Below are 18079 nucleotides of genomic sequence, written 5' to 3'. Positions count from 1 at the left end.
AAGTCTACCTTCTAAACTTGTTACGAGCTATCATCTGTACCTCACATTGAAAAAACACTGCCCCGTCCCAAAAGGCAATAATAGTAAATACGGACTGTACAGTACCTGCTTAGGAGTATGAAGCAGTTCTTGGGCAACGGTTGTAGCCACAATAGCCCGACTACTTGCTGCACTTGGCTGAAGAAAGAGTGACAACCCAGCCACCAGCTGGACTCCAAGGTCTGTTATGGTCACTTTGTCATCTAACACAGTTACTGTCTTCTCTGCCAGGATGGAGTCGGACAGCGGAGACAAAACCTTTGGAGAAACACAAAGGAATCAACTTAGGAAAAGGCTGATCAATTAAAATAACCTTTCTTAAGGTCATCATCCCTTTTTGTCTCCAAAGCTTCACGCATAGAAATGAAATGGCACAGCACGCTGAAAAGGCAGTTTGATTTCATTAGTAGAGTCAGAAAAACATTCAGTAGAGAGGTTATGGCTGAGAACATTGCATCCAATACTGACAGCTATACTATCTCAGTTGTGTTATTTGCAACATTTCACTAGAAGAGTTGATTTAAAACTTTCTTCCCCTGTTATCCTGTGTCCCAGTATGGATGAGCTCATCAGACTTAACTTCCCAACCATTTCAAAGGGAGGTTAGCAACATCTCGGATTTGTCCTTCACTTCTTTCCTTGGAAATTCTCATTTATCTTTTCTGTTTCTGATGGAACATCAAGGTAGTGGGATATCCTTCCCTTTAATGAAACTAAGGGCCATACTGCTATCTTTAGGGAACTAATGATAGCTAGTTCATGCACATACTGTCTTCTCCACCTTCCCCATCTCATATCTACAGCCTAGATTAGCTATATTCACTCCCTGTGCATTGGCTTTAGCAAGGATTTAGCTGGGACAGAACTTGCATGTAGTGTTGGCCACTTGTGCTTTTCAGGGTTATTAACCAGGTTGTATTTTTTTCCCCCCTGAATTAATGTTTAAGTAAGTCAAAAGAAACTTGGCACAAGCTAAAGATCTCTGTCTCAAAAAGTCAAAATGGAGCTCATCAGATGACTGGTGGCAACTGGCATCCATGTGGGGCAAGAGTTCTGACTTCTCACTAAGTCTGCAAGTGCTGCCTAAACATCTCTGAAGGCTCTACGGCTTCTAGCTCCCGGTCATGCTGTGTGCCTTGGACTACCTTTAGCTTGGATCACTGTTGTTGAGTTAATGCTGTGTGTGACACCCTAGAAGGTCACAGGAAGGCAATGGGAAATTATCCTGTCTCAAGACAGCTTAACACTGTACTGGATTTATGCTCACACACAGGTTCTCTATGGGAACGGCAGAATGTGGCAGTCTAGAGCACAGTACCTGCATTGTTGTCATTCCCACTTCCCGTCCGATCAAAATCCTGCCTTCCTGCAGCTTGGCAATGTGAGGATCCTCCAGTTTCATAAAATCCATCACCAGGTCTGTAATGTCAAACTGCCAATCTGAGCCCAGCAGGTAGCTCAGCTGACCCCAAGGGCTAGAATCCTCAGCTACAAATTGTGTGAGGACTCGCACCATGGCATGCTGGTACTGCAGAGTGCATCCTCTTCCTTTCCGCTCATCTTCATCCTCATCATCACTGTCTCTGGTGGGTCTTTTTTTCCATAAGAAAATGAAGCATAAAGAAATGTTTTCAAGAACATTAGTGAAAACTAACATAGAGTGCTAATGGACAGCACCCCCTTACAGAGCAGCCCTCCCTTCCGTTGTGTTTGGACCATTGCTGATTCACGGTTACCTAGCATGGTGAAGGACCACACCAACAGACATATAGTACTTCATCTAAGCTGATATGTCTTAACGACAACTCTATAAACGGACCTTAGCAGAGCACCACACTGAACTCTGCTGCACAGGACAGACACATGCACAGAAGCAAAACTCCCACAAATTTTAAAAACTTTATTATATCTGCAGATGTCCCGTGCAAAGCTGGGAATTCCAGTACTGCTGCTCCTCAGGGAAAGATGCTGCATTTTGGGTGCAGGTGCTGTAGCTGTTCTTGCCGAGAGTTAAATTAAATTATCTCCACAAAAACACCCAAGAAATTTAGCAACACAAACCTACCTTTTGTTGGAAACAACGGGGACACGCCAGCCTTTTATTTGGCTCAGTTCTGTGTCCGAAATGTCAATCTGAAGAGGCAGGCGTGGAACCCAGACTGTCATTTGGAGAGGGGCACCCAGATACTGATATGTGAAGTTCACAAGTGCATTCACCTTGCCTTTCATTTCTTTGCCATTGACAAAAACATAGTCACATCTGTCAGAAACCTAAGGGGTCAGGGGGGAGAGAAAGAGAAAGAAGAAAAGGTAATCACTGCGACAAAACAAGCTCAAAGTGTAACCCTGGCATCTCAAAAACAAAAACAAACAAAAAAGGCTCCCTTTTCTTTATGCATGTTAATGACGGCCTTTCACAATGGGAGCAGCTGAACACAAAAATCCTTCACTGGCTCAGGAGGCATAATTATGCCGGAGATGCCTAAAGACTGGATACTATTTCTGAAGCTGGTGGTTGACTTTCTGTTTGTTATGCAGTGAGCCACTAGCGATCACAGTGCTGTGGAATTTATAATGAGCAAGGCTCCTTCACAGCTTGGTCAAGAAGAACCCGACAAACCAAAACAGGTCTCAATGGAGGCAAGCAGCAGATCAAAGCTCTACCTTGATGAGTACGTTCATCAGCGGTGATGCTGCTTTCAGTCTGCAGGACAAAGCTGGCTCTGGAGTGGATTTCAACCACTGAAGAGTAACAAAAGTCTACTCATTTCCTCCGCAATAAACATTATCTGTTTATAAATGTTTACATTTTGATTAAAGCTGTAAAGTATTTCTAAACCCTGCAGTAGATTTATCACTAACACGTAAATGCTGTCCTGAAATATAAGCAAGCATTATCATAGTCATGTAAGAGCTGTATCAGTAATCACTTCTTTAATCAATGTTGTAATTTACAGACCATTGAGTTTTCTCATTCATTACGTTACTGAGAGCTAGTGATAAAATCACTCCTGAATATATAAATCATTAAGAGGGATGCCGATAGTATGAAGTGACTCCACGTGATAAAGTCATTGTCATATCTATTCCTAAAGGTGACATAGATGTCTGGGGAAATCCCGTGGCACATTAATCACGCATTAAGTGGCTAGCAATGGGAGCTGTTACATTACTAAATGAGCTGGTATGTCTGCAGAAATTAACAGCAAACCCAGCTCTTGCTCCATCCCGTCACATTTCTATTTCATCACCCATAACGAGTATCGTTACTGGTGGCAATGTGTCTCCCCACCTGGACATACATTTATATTATCATCTGCTCCCTTTTATCCCCAGTCCCCTTCCCAATACCATTTTATTCAAATGAAGATTATCAGCTGGAAATGCTTATGTCCCCAGGCTAGTCAAACAGATGGACATCCTTTGTGACCACAGACACAGGAGCTAAACTGTTCCCAGTTTGACATACACATCCCGTTTCTATCCTCTGTCAGATTTAGGCACTGCGCACGTTCTGGTAAAATATTTGATGGTGAGATACCAGAAGGAAACTTCAGAGAACACAATGCAAACGTTTCTATGACTCATTCCCTAACAGTGTTATGCTGTTTCTGGGCTCTGTTGACTGAAAACATTAAGTCAGTATACTGACTATATTAAGTACTCTAATACTTGACCCATCTGTCTGTTTAGGCTTCTCCCTCAGACCATCTAAGACAGGTTTAAGACTCTGAAGGTGGCAGAAATGTCTTCATTCTATCACTATGAATGGCGTGTCCTATTTTTACATGTATTAATTTGAATGACAATACAGAAACGGGTTTAGTTCACACTAGGCTGGTTTCAGAATGACTGTTTGATCTAATCTAAGAGTACTATGCAACAGAGGTGCACAATACAATATATAATACCATGCAGTCATTCACAACCCTTTCCTAGGTGGGCTGCTCTTGCTTTCTATGGTGCCATTGCATCAGCTTCACCCTGGGAGAGGAAGCATCATGAAAATGTTTCTCATGAAAACAACTCAAACTGCACAGACAAGCAAGGGTACATGTCAGGAGTTACAGCCTTGAGTTCCTGATCAGAGAGTCATTTCTGCCAAGAGCTGTACACAGCCGCTAGGACATACTGGGGGGATTCAGCTCCTGTATTTGAGTTGCCAATATCTAACGCAAGCCCTTTGTTTAGCCGCTGTCTCAGATGCATGGAAATAGGAATGGTCAGTGGGTGACTCCCCTCTCTAGATGCTTGGCAGTAGTTACTACCCCTCCTCCTGCAGCTGCCCATGTCTCCTCACCAGAGATGAAGACCCTGTGAAGTATCTTAGACCAGACACCTAGTTCTTAGATGGCTGAAGTCAAAAGGAATTCACATCTAAACAATATAACACATATGAATGCCACCTATGACACAACATCCTCAATGAAGTTCAGGGTACAAGGAAGTCCTATCTGACACAAACTCTAATTTCTGTCTTCCTGTGTAACCTCAGGAAAGTCAACTGAACTCTTTCTGTCCATTCTCCCCCACTGGTGTAAACAACACAACCCAGGGAGCCTTGGTCAGCAACAGAGAACTGCACTGCGCTTGGAGCACAGAACAACTTCTAGAGCCAAATGGGAAGTAGCGAGTGGGCTTGGGGGAGAAGACCCTATGTCTGGAACGTTTGACAAAGAGGCTTCAGATACGTCTCTTTGTTCTTCACCCCTATCTTCCTTCGAGCAGAAGCTTTTGGGAGGCTCATCAATAAGATCCCATTTAATTCTGCTTGGAGCAGCAACCATTGCCATCCTGAGACTGATTCCATCCCATTCATTTCTATGGACTTCATCCCAAAGACAAAGGAGTGAACTTTCTGAGTTAGCTGTACAAGTTGTTTATTTATGCACATAGTAAACCACATGCACATGCTGATAAAAGATTTCTGATAACATACTCGGCTTCAACTGACGAGGTCTGGTCTAGATATATGATTTACTATTATGTAAAGCCCAATGTTGTCAGTAACAGAACAAATGCGACTGTCAGGGAAAAACCACAGTAACAACAGTAGCAAAAATGCAATTCCTAAATGGTTCTGGGCTGAGATCCAATCTCCATCTGTATTTGTAAAGTTGCTATATGCCTTCATGAGTATGGGACTAACAAATAGCTAAACAAATATATACAGCGTCCTAAGGAGGTGGCTGCTATAGCTACCACGTAGCCTTTAAAATCGCTACAGGTTAATATTTATTATTGGGCATGCATCAGCAATAGTGGCAGGCCTTTATGAATTGCACTGAGAAAAACATTACTCTTTTCACCAAGTACAAGTACTGCTAATGTCCTTACACGTGCTCTTTCTTCTGTTCCTGTATAAATAAATATCTGTTCCTTCTAATAAAGAGGTAGCGCACAGAGAGTACAGTAGGAGGAAAGCTTAAACTGTACTGTATCACTGTATGCATTTTAACTATTGTTCTTTCAGGTATCCATTCTTGAAGCAACATTGATTGCTTTTGACAAGGAAAGGCAACAGACTTCCCAATTAGTGCTATATGGGGGATGAAAGGGAAAAAGTATCTCAGCATGTAATTCACAATGGGTGTGTGCTCTCCCTACGTACAGGATTAAGGATACTCCTCGAGAAATGTTCAATTAAAGCTATTCCATTACAGCTTCTGTAAGCAACACCTCTTGGCTAAGCTTAGCTACAGCAGGCTAGCAGAATGCGAGCAAGTGGGTTTGCTTCCCTTGCCCTTGTCTCACACAGTGTCACTTAATAAATAAATAAAAAGTATTTCTCAGCCTTGGAGAACAAATCCAGATGTACTGATTCTGTTACAATTTATAACATTAGCAAGCCACACGTAAGGTCTGATTTGCTAAGCAGATGCCCCTCACAAAAAAAGGGTAGGGGTTAAGTGGTGCTCAGATTAACTCAGACGGAAATAACATCACAGTCAACTTGGTTTTGGAGTTTTCAGTGCAAACTTGGCAAAACTATTTTGATCTGTTCTCATATGGGGCTAAAAGGGAGGGAAACACGGGACTGGTAGGGACAACCTAAAACACTGTTGCATGGAATAATGGAGGGAGGACAGAAGGGAGAATAAAAAAAATTAAACTGGATCATATTAGAACTCCAATTCTTTTTACTTAAAAAGGTATATTTGTTTAAGTATTTTTGATAGATAAAAGTATCTCTCTGTTTTCCTGCAAGGTCACTGAACCGTCTGTCATCTGGGAGTCGTGCCCACAGTAGTCTAAGGAAGTTTCTAACAGAAGCTGGAGACGCTGTGAACAGTGATCTGTCTCTCATCTCCTGCAGTATTTGTGCCTTTATTATGAAAACATCTTCCCTCTGAAAGTGCTTTTTATCTTTGGCATCAGAAGAAGTAAGAGATGATGAAGGGAAAGCCTGTTTAGCACCACCTTTAAGTGATTGGTTTTTTTTCTATTCTGCATAGCAGATCAGCAGGAAGTTTTGCATTTTAAAGAGCTTTCTGATGCTATTTCAGCAGTTTCTTTCATTATGAAGATGCATTCAGCTACTTTCCCCCTTTTTTCTGTTTTTCTAACTTCTCTCTGCAGATTAAAACTAAAATAAAGAAGCTAGACAGCAAAAGACAGGGCTAACCACAATTCCCTGGAGATTTCTTCTTTGTCTTTCTTTTTTCTGGCATTATATTTTTGTGCCCCTTTGTAACAAAGGCCATTGCCTTTCCAAATGACTTGGATAGATCCTCTCTGCCACAAATCACATTTTATTGAGCTGACAGAGAAAACTACTGCCTGGAAATCAAGAGAGAGTCACTCCTGAATCAGTACCTATGGCACTATGTGACTTTCTCATCTGGGGAATGAATGTACCTTTCCATCTGGTAACGAACAGATTAGCTGCAGCGAATATTAAAAAGATTCCTAGTACTGTTACCAGTCAAATGCAGAACCTCTGGGTCTTCCTTTACTCACTCCTTTCGGATTAAGGTCTTGAACCCACCATGACCTCTGTATTGCAGAATTGCAAGAAGGGAGCATGAGTTGCTTGAGGTCACCACAAAGGATGTGACAACGTACTGACTTGGACTCTGCAGCCAGAAAGGGGCTGTTGACAATTCTGTAAGAAGTTCGGGTTTGCTGCATGAAATTCCACTACAGATTCCTGAGAAATTTTCACTCAATGACTAGTGGAGGCACTTTACAAGACAAATTTCACGTCAAGTATAAGCTAAGACTGTCTTTCAAAAGATGGCCAACTCAAAACACTCTCTGTTCTGTTTTGTACCTGTTGGACACAGGAGTGGAAAGAATGACAACTACAGAATCTAAAAATAAACAAGTAGTACTGGTTCTGTGAGTCCGCTCTAGTCTAAGCTTGTTTATTCTCCTAGTGGTTTTTCATCTCTGGAGATACCAGCCCAGTCGCTGAAGGACGGTTCTGAATAACAAAAAGAGAAGTTTTTAATATGGCAATCCTGCCAAGTTTATGAACACTGAAAATCTGTGAGGCATCAGTCCATCTTCTAGGTAGAAGTCTGTGTGGTGTGCCCTAAATTAAACACCTGGAGGTTTAAAAAGTCTCAGAATTTAAGACTGAACAGAAATGAGGACATATGATAATGGTAGATGTCCTGCTTGTATTCATCAGGTTCAAAATCTTGTATTTTGGTGTGTAAACCCATTTACCCATTTCGGTTATACTAACGTTAAATGTTGCTAAAATATTCAAAGGTTACATAAATGCTTAAATATTTATGGAAGCACTTCTATGAGTAAAAAGATTTTTCCAGTATCACTTAAAGGAATCTCAATTTAAATGAAAAATTGTAAAGGATAATTAGTAAAGAATAGTGATGTTCAGCACTTTTCAAATATACGACACTCCTAATATTTCAGCTCAGTATCATCACTCTTATGTACCAGAAGGGCAATTAAAGCTCATGGAGGTTAAGCTTTGTGAACAAAGTCATTAATGCCATTAAGGAATACAGAGCACCAGAATGACTTACCACCGAATACACTGACATCTACATAATATATAGAAAATATTTGACAGTGATAATCATTCCACAGGCTTTTTGGACAATCCTTTAGAATTTTGTAATATTCATGTCCTTGCTATAGAATTTCTTCTAAGACATTCTTTTTAACAACATCCTCTGTAGAAAGAGAATTATCCTCTATTAAATTCTAGACGTTTTGAGAGAAACTCTATATAGTGCTCTACCCTTGATTCCAATTAAAGACTATGGTTTTATACATAAAGGAAATCCTATGCTACATGAACATTAGGTGATGGCAACTACTTCACTAGAAGGTTTTCAATACCTGGCTGCATAAACCTGAATCATCAATAGCCTACTACTGGAAAATGGAAGCTGTCTCAAGGCCCCCACTATTAATTTTTTCATGTTAAACTGTTTGTCTGATAGGAGTTAAAGCTTCAGACTTGAGCTCTTCCATGATCTCTGGAATGATATTTACAGCTCTGTGACACTGTTAGAGCAGCCTTTAAAATGGAAGCTTCCATTATAGGCAGTTACTAATTGCTAGTGTGACTTGCCTTGCCAGTGCCACCCCTCGTTCCCACTGGCTACAGCTGGAGCTGTGCTCAGTGACTCGGAAAGTGAAGCCAAAAGCTCCTCGTAGAAGGTGAGCATAAAAGTAAATAGAGTAATGCAGACTTAATACTGACAAGACTGTCATCTTAATAAAGGCTTGATTGTTCACATGATGTGCAAGAATAATCCTGAAAGTTGTTTTTACCTACAACCCACTAAAAGAAAAAGAATGAATTCGTTTCTTGAAATAGCCGAGGAATAACTACTCCCATTCTGGAAACGGTGATGAGGGAGTACGGCAGATATTACACTTTAATAACTGATTTAAGACTCTTTACATTCTGCATCTCTTAAAACTAACTGTCTGCAGTTTTCAATGGGTAACAAGGTCTTCGCGTTGGTGTTGCTTTGTTCTTGTAAACAGCTGCCACATTCCAAATGTGGTTTCAAACCCTGCGATCAGCCGACAGGCAAAGTTCCCAGCAACTCGCACTAATAACACAGGGATCGAGCCCTGAGCGCTGAAGAAGAGGAGAACTCTGTAAAATCAGGGCCATAGTTTAAAAGCAATTTGGACTCTCTCTGCTGAGAAGGGTCTATGTTTTCAGTATCAGCAGCCAGATTAGCAAAAATAAGCAGAAAACCCCCAAAGCTAGAGAGCATTTCTCAGGGAAAAGGCTGTACATTATCTAATCTCATTACAAAGATTTTGCTAGCAGCTTTGCAGAGCAGCAGCAGTACATTTAACTAACTGAGTATCATTCACTACGACAGAACTGAGAGAGTAAAAGGGGTACAAAATGCCAGCTGAGGCTGGAGGGCATCTATTTGCTCCCAAATGACCAGCTTTTGAAGCTGAACTGTAGCTACGCAGAGCCACAGGAGCTCTCTGCAGCTAGCATTGTAACATAAAGACAAAATCTGTCTGGTTTTGTGCACTCTTGAGTCAAATAATTTCTGAAAATGGGGCCAAACAGAGAGTTTGGCTCTCACTAGCGATATGCCAGACTATATATGCAGCATGGCCCCAACTATCTGCTTGGCAAAGCAGGATCACAGGGTGAATGCAGGGACTTTTAGTTCCATCTACACACTTTGGACAGTAGTTGCACAATTGAGAACATCACAATGCCTGTAATTTTCTAACTTAATATGTATTAAGTGTCTACAATATACAAATTCACAATGTGGAAATTACAGCTATTGGCAGAAACGGAAAGGAGAAGCGAACCATTATTTCTTCTGACTGTATTACTCAAAAAGGTCTGGAGAAAACTGCTTGTCTTCCCATCATATCTATAGCTGTCACAAGACTAATGTTATTCCTCCCATTTTCCCATTTCCAATTTCTACTTTCCTGGTCTTCATCTTGCAGCTTTGAAGCTGACTTTGAAGCACTTTCTGTGGAACTTGAGGCACTGTTACTGCCACTCTGCTTTGATTCTTCATTTGGGATGTACAGGTTTTCCATACTGGCATCACTAACACAAGTACCGAGCTGGGTGAAGGCATGAGATGACAGGGAAAGAAGTCTGCAAGGATAGGGTTTAAAACTTTCTTTAGCTGCCCTTGAAATTTTTGCATTTTATGTGATAGCAAGGTATTTACAACTTTTATTGCTGAATTTAAGTATGGCAGACTATGTCAATTTTGAGTTTCAATTTCCACAGAGGTTGACTGCTTGGGGAGTAGTGGTATCCATTAATGACAGAACGTCTTCTACGAAAGCTTCACATATTGCTGGCCTATATGCCATATTTGCATCTGACAGAAGTGTGTGGTAAAGTTTTATTTTTCTAAAGCTCCTCTGAAGTTCTTCCGCTCTACTGCTGTATATTGACCCAGTAAATTGCAGGACTATGAAAAATACGGAGGAGGGCAAGGAGGTGGACTTTCTATTTGCGATTCTGTTCAGAATATAACATATCATATTAGACTTACCAGAAGAAAAGCCTACAAAGTCACAGGACTTCAGAACAGCAAAACAATGGAATTTCCATGCTGTGACTTTACAGTTTTTAAAGCTTTTCAGTTTCATACAGATCACAGGAACACACAGTATCAAAAGAGGAAAGAGGAGCCATCAGAGAAATAGGGTGCTGGGTTTGGACTCAGATACAGCTTCTGCTTTTGATGGCCTTCAAGGCTGTATTAGGGTGTGGTGAGTAGGAACTGTATTTGCAGTTCATCAGCTACAGACATAAACTTCAGGAAGGTAATTTGTGGTGGCCCTTGGGGGTACCTGCACCATGCAGTGGATGTGACAGAGATGCCATGCTTGTTCTGAGCCTGCTGGTGTGTCCCGGCAGCCCCGCGCAGAGACCCTAGCTCAGGACGCAAAAGCGGCGGAGCTGTGCTGGCTCTCACCACGGTGTCAGGCAGGGACTGAGCTTTCAGCTCCTGATTCTGGAGCTAACCAAGGGAGACTTGCAAGCCTGGGAATGAACACACCTTGTGAGGATTAGTCCAACCCATCTACATTCCTTCCACAAAGTTATACAAATACTTTATTTTTTAAAATGAGAGTACTGCTACAATTTTGACTGTGTGGGCTGAAGTACCTGAAAGAGGCATTGACCCTCCATGAGTAGCTGCCTGCATATTGCGGTGGAGGAGGAGAGGCAGTAGCTGCTGTCATTTAGATTGGCCCCTCCATGCTTTCACCAAATCTTGCAGGACTGCCATAAAACCACAGCATACAGCATTAAAGTGACTGCACAGAATATGGCCTGTGTATTATTAGACCACACTGGATTCCTGGAAGCCCCATCTAGTGACTTTTCATTTCTCCTTTTGCTTTATAGGGTTGAGTTAGGAATGAGACTTGTTTTAATCAGAAGTTTATCCACCTACTCGTTATTCAGCATGCTCAGCTCTGCAACAGTTGCACCTAGCTAACAAATGCCAAATAGAGTTTTATTTGACCTAAGTAAAAAATGAGCGATAAATCAGTTGCATTATATTCACTGTAGGAGCTTTTTATTGGAAGTTAGTGTTCTTCCTTGATCAAAATAGCTGGTAGGAACAACCAGTTCTTTCTAGTCAGCCCCTTGTTTTTATTTTCTCCTATAACCTGCACTAAAAACATAATGTGAAGCCCTAAATCCTCTGAGTCTTGAAGGCTTTGCAATAAAGCCCCATACGAAGAATTTATGTGTATGCGGAGGTGCAGAAATGCAATGCAAGTTTGGACGCTTACCCTGCCATACGCAGCAGGAGTTGAAAGGTATGAAGGAAAACGTAACGCGCCTGTGACGTGCCAGGGTTTGTAATGGGACAAAATCTTCTGAAACTCTGCTTTCCCTTGAAATCACCATCTGCATCACACTTCATCACAACCCACCACATCATTATCTGCCTCCAGATGCTGCTGGTAAGAAAGCACAGGGAAGAAACCTTAGATGCCATGGGCAACTTTGTTTTGAGCAGACTTAGCTTTCCTCTGACAGATACCTAAGAGTCCTCGTTTTTGTATTTTGGCAATATCTCTAATAACGTTTCACTGAACCAAGTACAATTATCTCCAAGCTATGTTTAGGACCAGAAGCACTGATTCTCTACAAGATCAGTCCTGTTACGCTCATCATATCACACTTCAGTTGCAGGAGGAAAAGGACCAGATCTTGAATTAGCCCTGTGGAGAGCAACACACCAGATATTTAGGTCCTTCCTTAACAATCTCAAGCACTTCCGCATCCTTTAGCGCTGCAATGCACCAGGTACGGACAGTCACACCCTGATTCCCACTCATCTTCACACAGGTTTTGACAGACCAATGTATTTTGGCACTAACACTTTCTTTAAAGCAACACTTCACACCCTTCCATCACACCAGTGTTTCTGTCATCCCCTGTCCCCATCTCACCATTCCCTGGGTGCCTGTTTTGTTCCCTCTTGTTGCATGTCTGGAAAGATCCAGTGGATCCAGGGACCAGCCGAGCCCTTACAGTAAGTAGCTCAGGTAGCAGAAGCTGGTGCTCCAGCAGGACGTTATCCCCAGTTAGTCCATCAGCTGTGGGACCATTCCCGTCAGTGTATTTACAGCGTGGGGACCTCTGCTCTCACTGCCAGAACACCAGCCTTGCTTATCCATGGATAACCACACTTTCCTAGGTAGGCCTAATATAAATAAAGGGCAAGATGATTTCCTTTACTGGCAGAAGCCTGCCTTTGGCATCCAGCCCCCATACTCAGAGAGCAAGTGATCCCTGTTGCCCCAATATTCAGCCACTGATTCGAGTCAGAGTAAGTATCTTTCTATTTGGTGCCTACACAATATGATGAAAAGGCATTCACAGACACATAATCTTATATTTATTAAGATTTTTTTCCTCTGGAATAGCCACGGTACTATGAAGAAACATTAAGGAGCCTGAGGGACTGTCCCCATGCCATTAAAATTTCAGGGTGAGCTTTCCTGATGGCTTTAATGAGTGAAGCACTTTAATGGGCGCAGGACTGAGGCTTAAGAGTTCGATTCGTTAACAGCTGCCTGCAGCTCAGCCACTCAGTGTGGAAAATGCGTAACTCGACTTATAATAAAAATACCTATGGATGCTGCTAACTAGTGGTTCCTCTGCCTACCAAAGGGAAAACAGTGCTTCTGAATCTAGTTTTAAAACACATTTTAAGTTTTGCAAATACTGGAAAGTAAGGAAGTACAGCGAAATTTCTTTGTAGTTAAATGACAACTGAAGAGGTTGAAGCATAGCTATTTGTGTATGATTGGGTATATTAAGACAATAGCAAAGTGTCATCTAAATAACGAAGTGCTGATGACTTTTCCTTAGTAAATAGGGTCTTGTGATATGGTTCCAGACATACAATTTTAAAAATAAATTACTACAATTAGTACACAGCTATTTATTTATCTTTTATGAAAATGTCCATCTGTCAGCTTCCTTACTGGCAAACTGAGACTCTCCTACATCATGTGTTACACAGCATCCAGACTGGCCTTCAATCTGAAGAGATTCACAAATGAACAGCAGACATTTCAACATGAGTTTGCATCTATTTAGTAAGAACTAATTTCATTTCATAAACTGTTTCCACCACAAATGGCAAAATCTCTGAAACATTTATGAATCCTCAAAGACTATTTCACATGAGTATGTTCCCTGACGTCAGCAGTATTCACAGTAAAGTTACTCATGCGTGTAGATGATTCCTGGATTGAGCCTTTAAACAAGATCGGTAGCCTTGACAGGTGTCCGTAAGTCCCAACACTATTGCTTCGAAAGTGTTGATACCAGCAGTAGTTCCAGCCTTTCCCAGCTATTAAGCTAGAGTTCAAGCTTAAACCCCCCCGCCAGATTGTCAGCCCGCAACAGTTCAGAGTTGCTTTGATCTGGGATTTTGTTTCCAGTTGCTGTGATGAGAGGGGCAGCTGTGACACTCTGTCATGGATTTGAGCTCCTAACAGAAGATCTCAACAGTCTTGCAGTAGCCCTTACCTGCGGTTCGTGCCCCCCTCTGCTCATCGCCCCCAAGGACACCAAGAGCCCACTGTTTATTAACAACTACTGAGGGACATCTTAAAGGCAAGGATCCGCGTTTCTTTCCAGTGATGACCACAGCAGCTGCATGTGTGGAATAATATTATCTGAATCCACATTTTGATCTGAATCCATCTCAAAGCTAATAATGCCATTTAAAAATGAAAAGAAACTAGTAAATAAGGTCTTTAGAGTATGGTTCGAGGCTAATACACTGAGACTAGTATCCAGCTTTTAATTTACCAATTATAAATAACAGCAATACAATAAGAATATAATATCATGCATTCAGCATCCCCTCATGTAGCAATGGGATAAAAGCTAGTCCAAGAATGATGAAATACAAACCCAAAACGTTTACAGTAGCTTCCGAAATACATGTAGCACTGAAGATTTTTGAGCTTGGGTTATTTTAATGGAAAAAACATCCTCAAGTTTGTAATTATCAAGAGTTTTCAATCTGGAAATGTCACAAGGTGTTGCAAGTCTCCTGAAACTCCGCTGCTCTTCACAGCATGAAACCGCATCTGCTCTAGCAGCCAGGTGACCCAGGAACCCGGAGCAGTATTTGCTCTTGAGCAAACGGCACAAAAGCACCAGGAAAAGCAGCCACGTTCCACTTGAATTTCCAGGAGGTGAAAAGGAGCCTACACATGCAACTGCAATTACTATTAATGGATCCAGATATATGGATCCTATTGGTAAATTCCAGCTTAATTTAGGCTGTTGCTTTATTTTTAGTGCCATGATAGATTTTCTATCCTTTTTAAAAGGTTGGACCACTGTGTGAAGGTCTAGAGCATTCAAAGGTTTTGAAGTTCATGAAATCAACTGCAAATTTGGAAGTAAAGAGGTGAAACTATGAGACAAAAAAGTAAAAAAAGGAGTAGCAGGCAGCAGATTAAGACAGGACAGAAACTGCGCACTGAGCTGCTCCAGACCATGCTTATCTCTGGGGAAACTATTACCTGTTACTTGCAGATACATCTTAGGTTTAGATTTCCATTGGGCTCTATTACCGAGAACAATGTAATTGCATCCAAACTGAAGGCACTGTAAAACTTAAGACAAATAAGCTTTTATCTGATAGCCATTCAAATTGCTAGGTAGAAATGTTACGTTTCTTCACATGAACCATACAAACGGACACTTATTTATTTCATGGCTAAGTATTACAAGCCAAGTTCTAACAGGCACTGATTACCTTCAGCTTCTAGCCTAATTCTGTCTGTTGGCCTGAGTCCAAAGTGATCAGAAATTCCACACAACTGAAATTAAACAAAAATAGCTGTGTGAACCTCTAAATGATAATATGTCTACGTATTAAATTGCTCTCATCAATAACTCCTTATTTTTCTTATTTTGTGGCTTGAATTCATCTACAGGCTTTCGTACCTGTAAATATGTTTTGGTTCTGCTATGACAGGGGTGCTTGGGAACATGAACTGTAAACACATGCACACATTCCTTGCTGAACTCTTCCCAATGGATATAATTTGTGATGACCGGATTTCCGCCCCCCCCGCCCCCAAACAGGGAGGTTACTTCTAACAAGGTATCTAAAGCAGTGTTTTACAGAGGAAGATGATATATCCAAAGAACTTAACATAAAAGCTTGATGGGGACTTTCAAAATGAACTAAGGATGAAAGGCCTTTGTGCTCCATTTGAAGCTTTCTGAGTGCTTTTTAAAATCAGAACCGATATGAACATGTCAATTTGACTTGAACCCCAAACCTCATTTCCCCATGTAAAGAAATTTCCTGGAAACTGGAACATTCTAAATGAAAAAAAAGCCCTTTTTCGTTTACGATGAGATCGTAAAACTGGTTCAAAGTATTTCATCGAACTCTGTTTTTCAATTAGCTGTATGTTTCATAGCAGTTAGCACTCATGTCACAGATGCATTTCTCTAGAGATTCTGCATATATTTCTAAATACACAGAAGATAGTTTCTCTATTCATCTCAGCAATTTCAAAACATTTCTGAAGAGAAAGAAATTACACCTGAAAAATTTCTTTAGTCGATTCCTATAAACACTGTGTGTTAGCCTCCAGTTATTTGTTTCACTTCACCTTCAGAGTGGCTAGACAGGGAGGCTTCTGGAAGCCGCTTAAAAATGTTCTGAGAGTGCAAGCAGGCTCCATTTTAAGAAACCCTTTTAGCGGAGATAAATTATTTCTGTAGAAAATAAGAGAAGAATAAGAGAAGAGCACAGCAGGGTCCCAAGTGCTAATCAAAGGACATAGCGCTTCAAGAAAACGTACTTTCCAAACAAATTGTTGGAGAACTGCAACAGTCCAGGCTGTACTGCAATTACTGCAAGAACACTCTCTTTTTTTTTTTTTTGTAGGATTTGGGAATTTCATTTCTTCTTGATCCATATGCTCCAAAGCTATAAAACCCAAAGTAATTTTTGCAGAGGGATTTGTATGTGGGAAATCATTGTGCTGTCATTTTCAGTGCCTCAACTGGTGATGTAAAACATACGCCCATCGGATATATTTTTATCCCTGACCTGAGTCTTCCTCTGAATGGAAGAACTTAACACCAGTCATTTTCACGGTTGGAAAGAAGAAATCCCCATGGGGCTGGAATTATTTGGTGAAATTTTGTAAGCTGTTCAAGCAAGATGGCTAATCTAGATGATCACAATTGTCCTTTTCTGAATTTATTTTTTTAATTTGTGAATGCTATCTTGTATTTTTTCTTACTCAGGAATGTGGTTTCCAGTAAGGTTACAATCAGGATGATCCCTAAACTAAATTCCAGCTATTACTTTGATTGGTAGTTAGGTGGCTACTTTAGGAAAAAGGTTAACAGGAATTCTTTGAGATTAAAAACTCTGTAAAGCAGTTGATATATGGGAGCACTTCAAGCTCCGGCAAACTGGAGAGATTTGTTTGGCTCTGAAGGATCTGCTGAAAGCAGAAAGCTTTTTGTAAAAGTCTTCTATAATGGCTTCATTAGTTCAAAGTATGACTGTTTTTCCCCACCTACTTGGTTACTGGTATAATAAATGCTTTTACATAAATTCTACAATAGCGCAGCAAACTGTTGGATCCTGCAAGCTCACAGGAGTTTTATTGCTCTCCATGAACCTAGAAACTGAACTGACTGTAATACATAAAGCTCTGGCATACTATTTGTATACCATACATCCAAGAGAGCTGACAGCTTATTAAAGACAACTAAAGAGTACCATCACAAAGCCCACTGTGCCATATGCTGTAAGCCCACATAATATAATAAAATCCCCGTTCAAAAGAGCTTATAGACCAAGGGTAAAATCATCCTTGTTTAAAGACCATGCACCATGAATGTCCTGTGTGGAAAGTGCAATGGGATTCATGTCTTTGTACTGACTCCGGGCACAACTGTGAATTTCCTTCAGGGCTTTGGTTACATATTCACAGCAGAAATAGCTGTGTTGCCTTAAGACAAGGCTACCCCACTGGTTTTTGTTACTGTGCGACATTAAGCTGCTAGAGCTAAACTGATGGACCGGTCATGTGAATGCTTTCTAGCCACTTCTATGTAGAATCAAGTTGTTAATTCAAAACAGCTCTCAGCAGAATGTGAAGTCGACCAGGATGACTTTGCATTGCAGTTGCTGGGGAACACTCATCCAATCCATTCCACTGATGCAGCTGGGGAGGTAATAATCACAGCCAAAAAGGTGATAAGAAACATCTGGAGAGGCAGTACGAACAGCAGAGCTGGTTTTGCAGTGGATGAACTCTGTGCACAGAGGACCTGAAGTAACGTTACCAAGACATTTTAAAATTAGGACACAAATAAAAAATAAACACTGAAACTCTACTGAAACCGTGTGGTGGCTGAACTGTTGCAACTAACTCCCTCTTTTCTTAAAAATTCCTCTCCTTATGCTTTTGAAACAGTAGTACAATTAATTTGCAGGACTTCATTTAGTGGTAGTTCCCAGGCTATTATCCTTCTGTACATAAAAAGACATAAAATTTCAGAAGCCAA

The 18079-nt window shown here is 41.0% G+C and overlaps 1 protein-coding gene across 3 annotated transcripts in view; it reads right to left on the bottom strand.

The window, feature by feature from the left end:
* TMEM132C (transmembrane protein 132C) overlaps window positions 1–18079 on the bottom strand; it is a gene marked incomplete at its 5' end in the record, with an annotated part of 217519 nt that overhangs the window by 10460 nt on the left and 188980 nt on the right. For all 3 annotated transcript variants that reach the window (XM_082007836.1, XM_082007837.1, XM_082007835.1), the window contains 3 exons: window positions 106–297; window positions 1358–1631; window positions 2105–2310. In XM_082007836.1, coding sequence (XP_081863962.1) covers window positions 106–297; window positions 1358–1631; window positions 2105–2310 — 672 coding nt within the window. The remainder of the gene's footprint in view (window positions 1–105; window positions 298–1357; window positions 1632–2104; window positions 2311–18079) is intronic.

The sequence above is a fragment of the Phaethon aethereus genome, assembly GCF_964289735.1.
Source record: "Phaethon aethereus genome assembly, chromosome: 17".
NCBI lineage: Eukaryota > Metazoa > Chordata > Aves > Phaethontiformes > Phaethontidae > Phaethon > Phaethon aethereus.
Note: the sequence above shows the minus strand (reverse complement) of the source record. Positions and strands in the feature narration are given on the sequence as shown.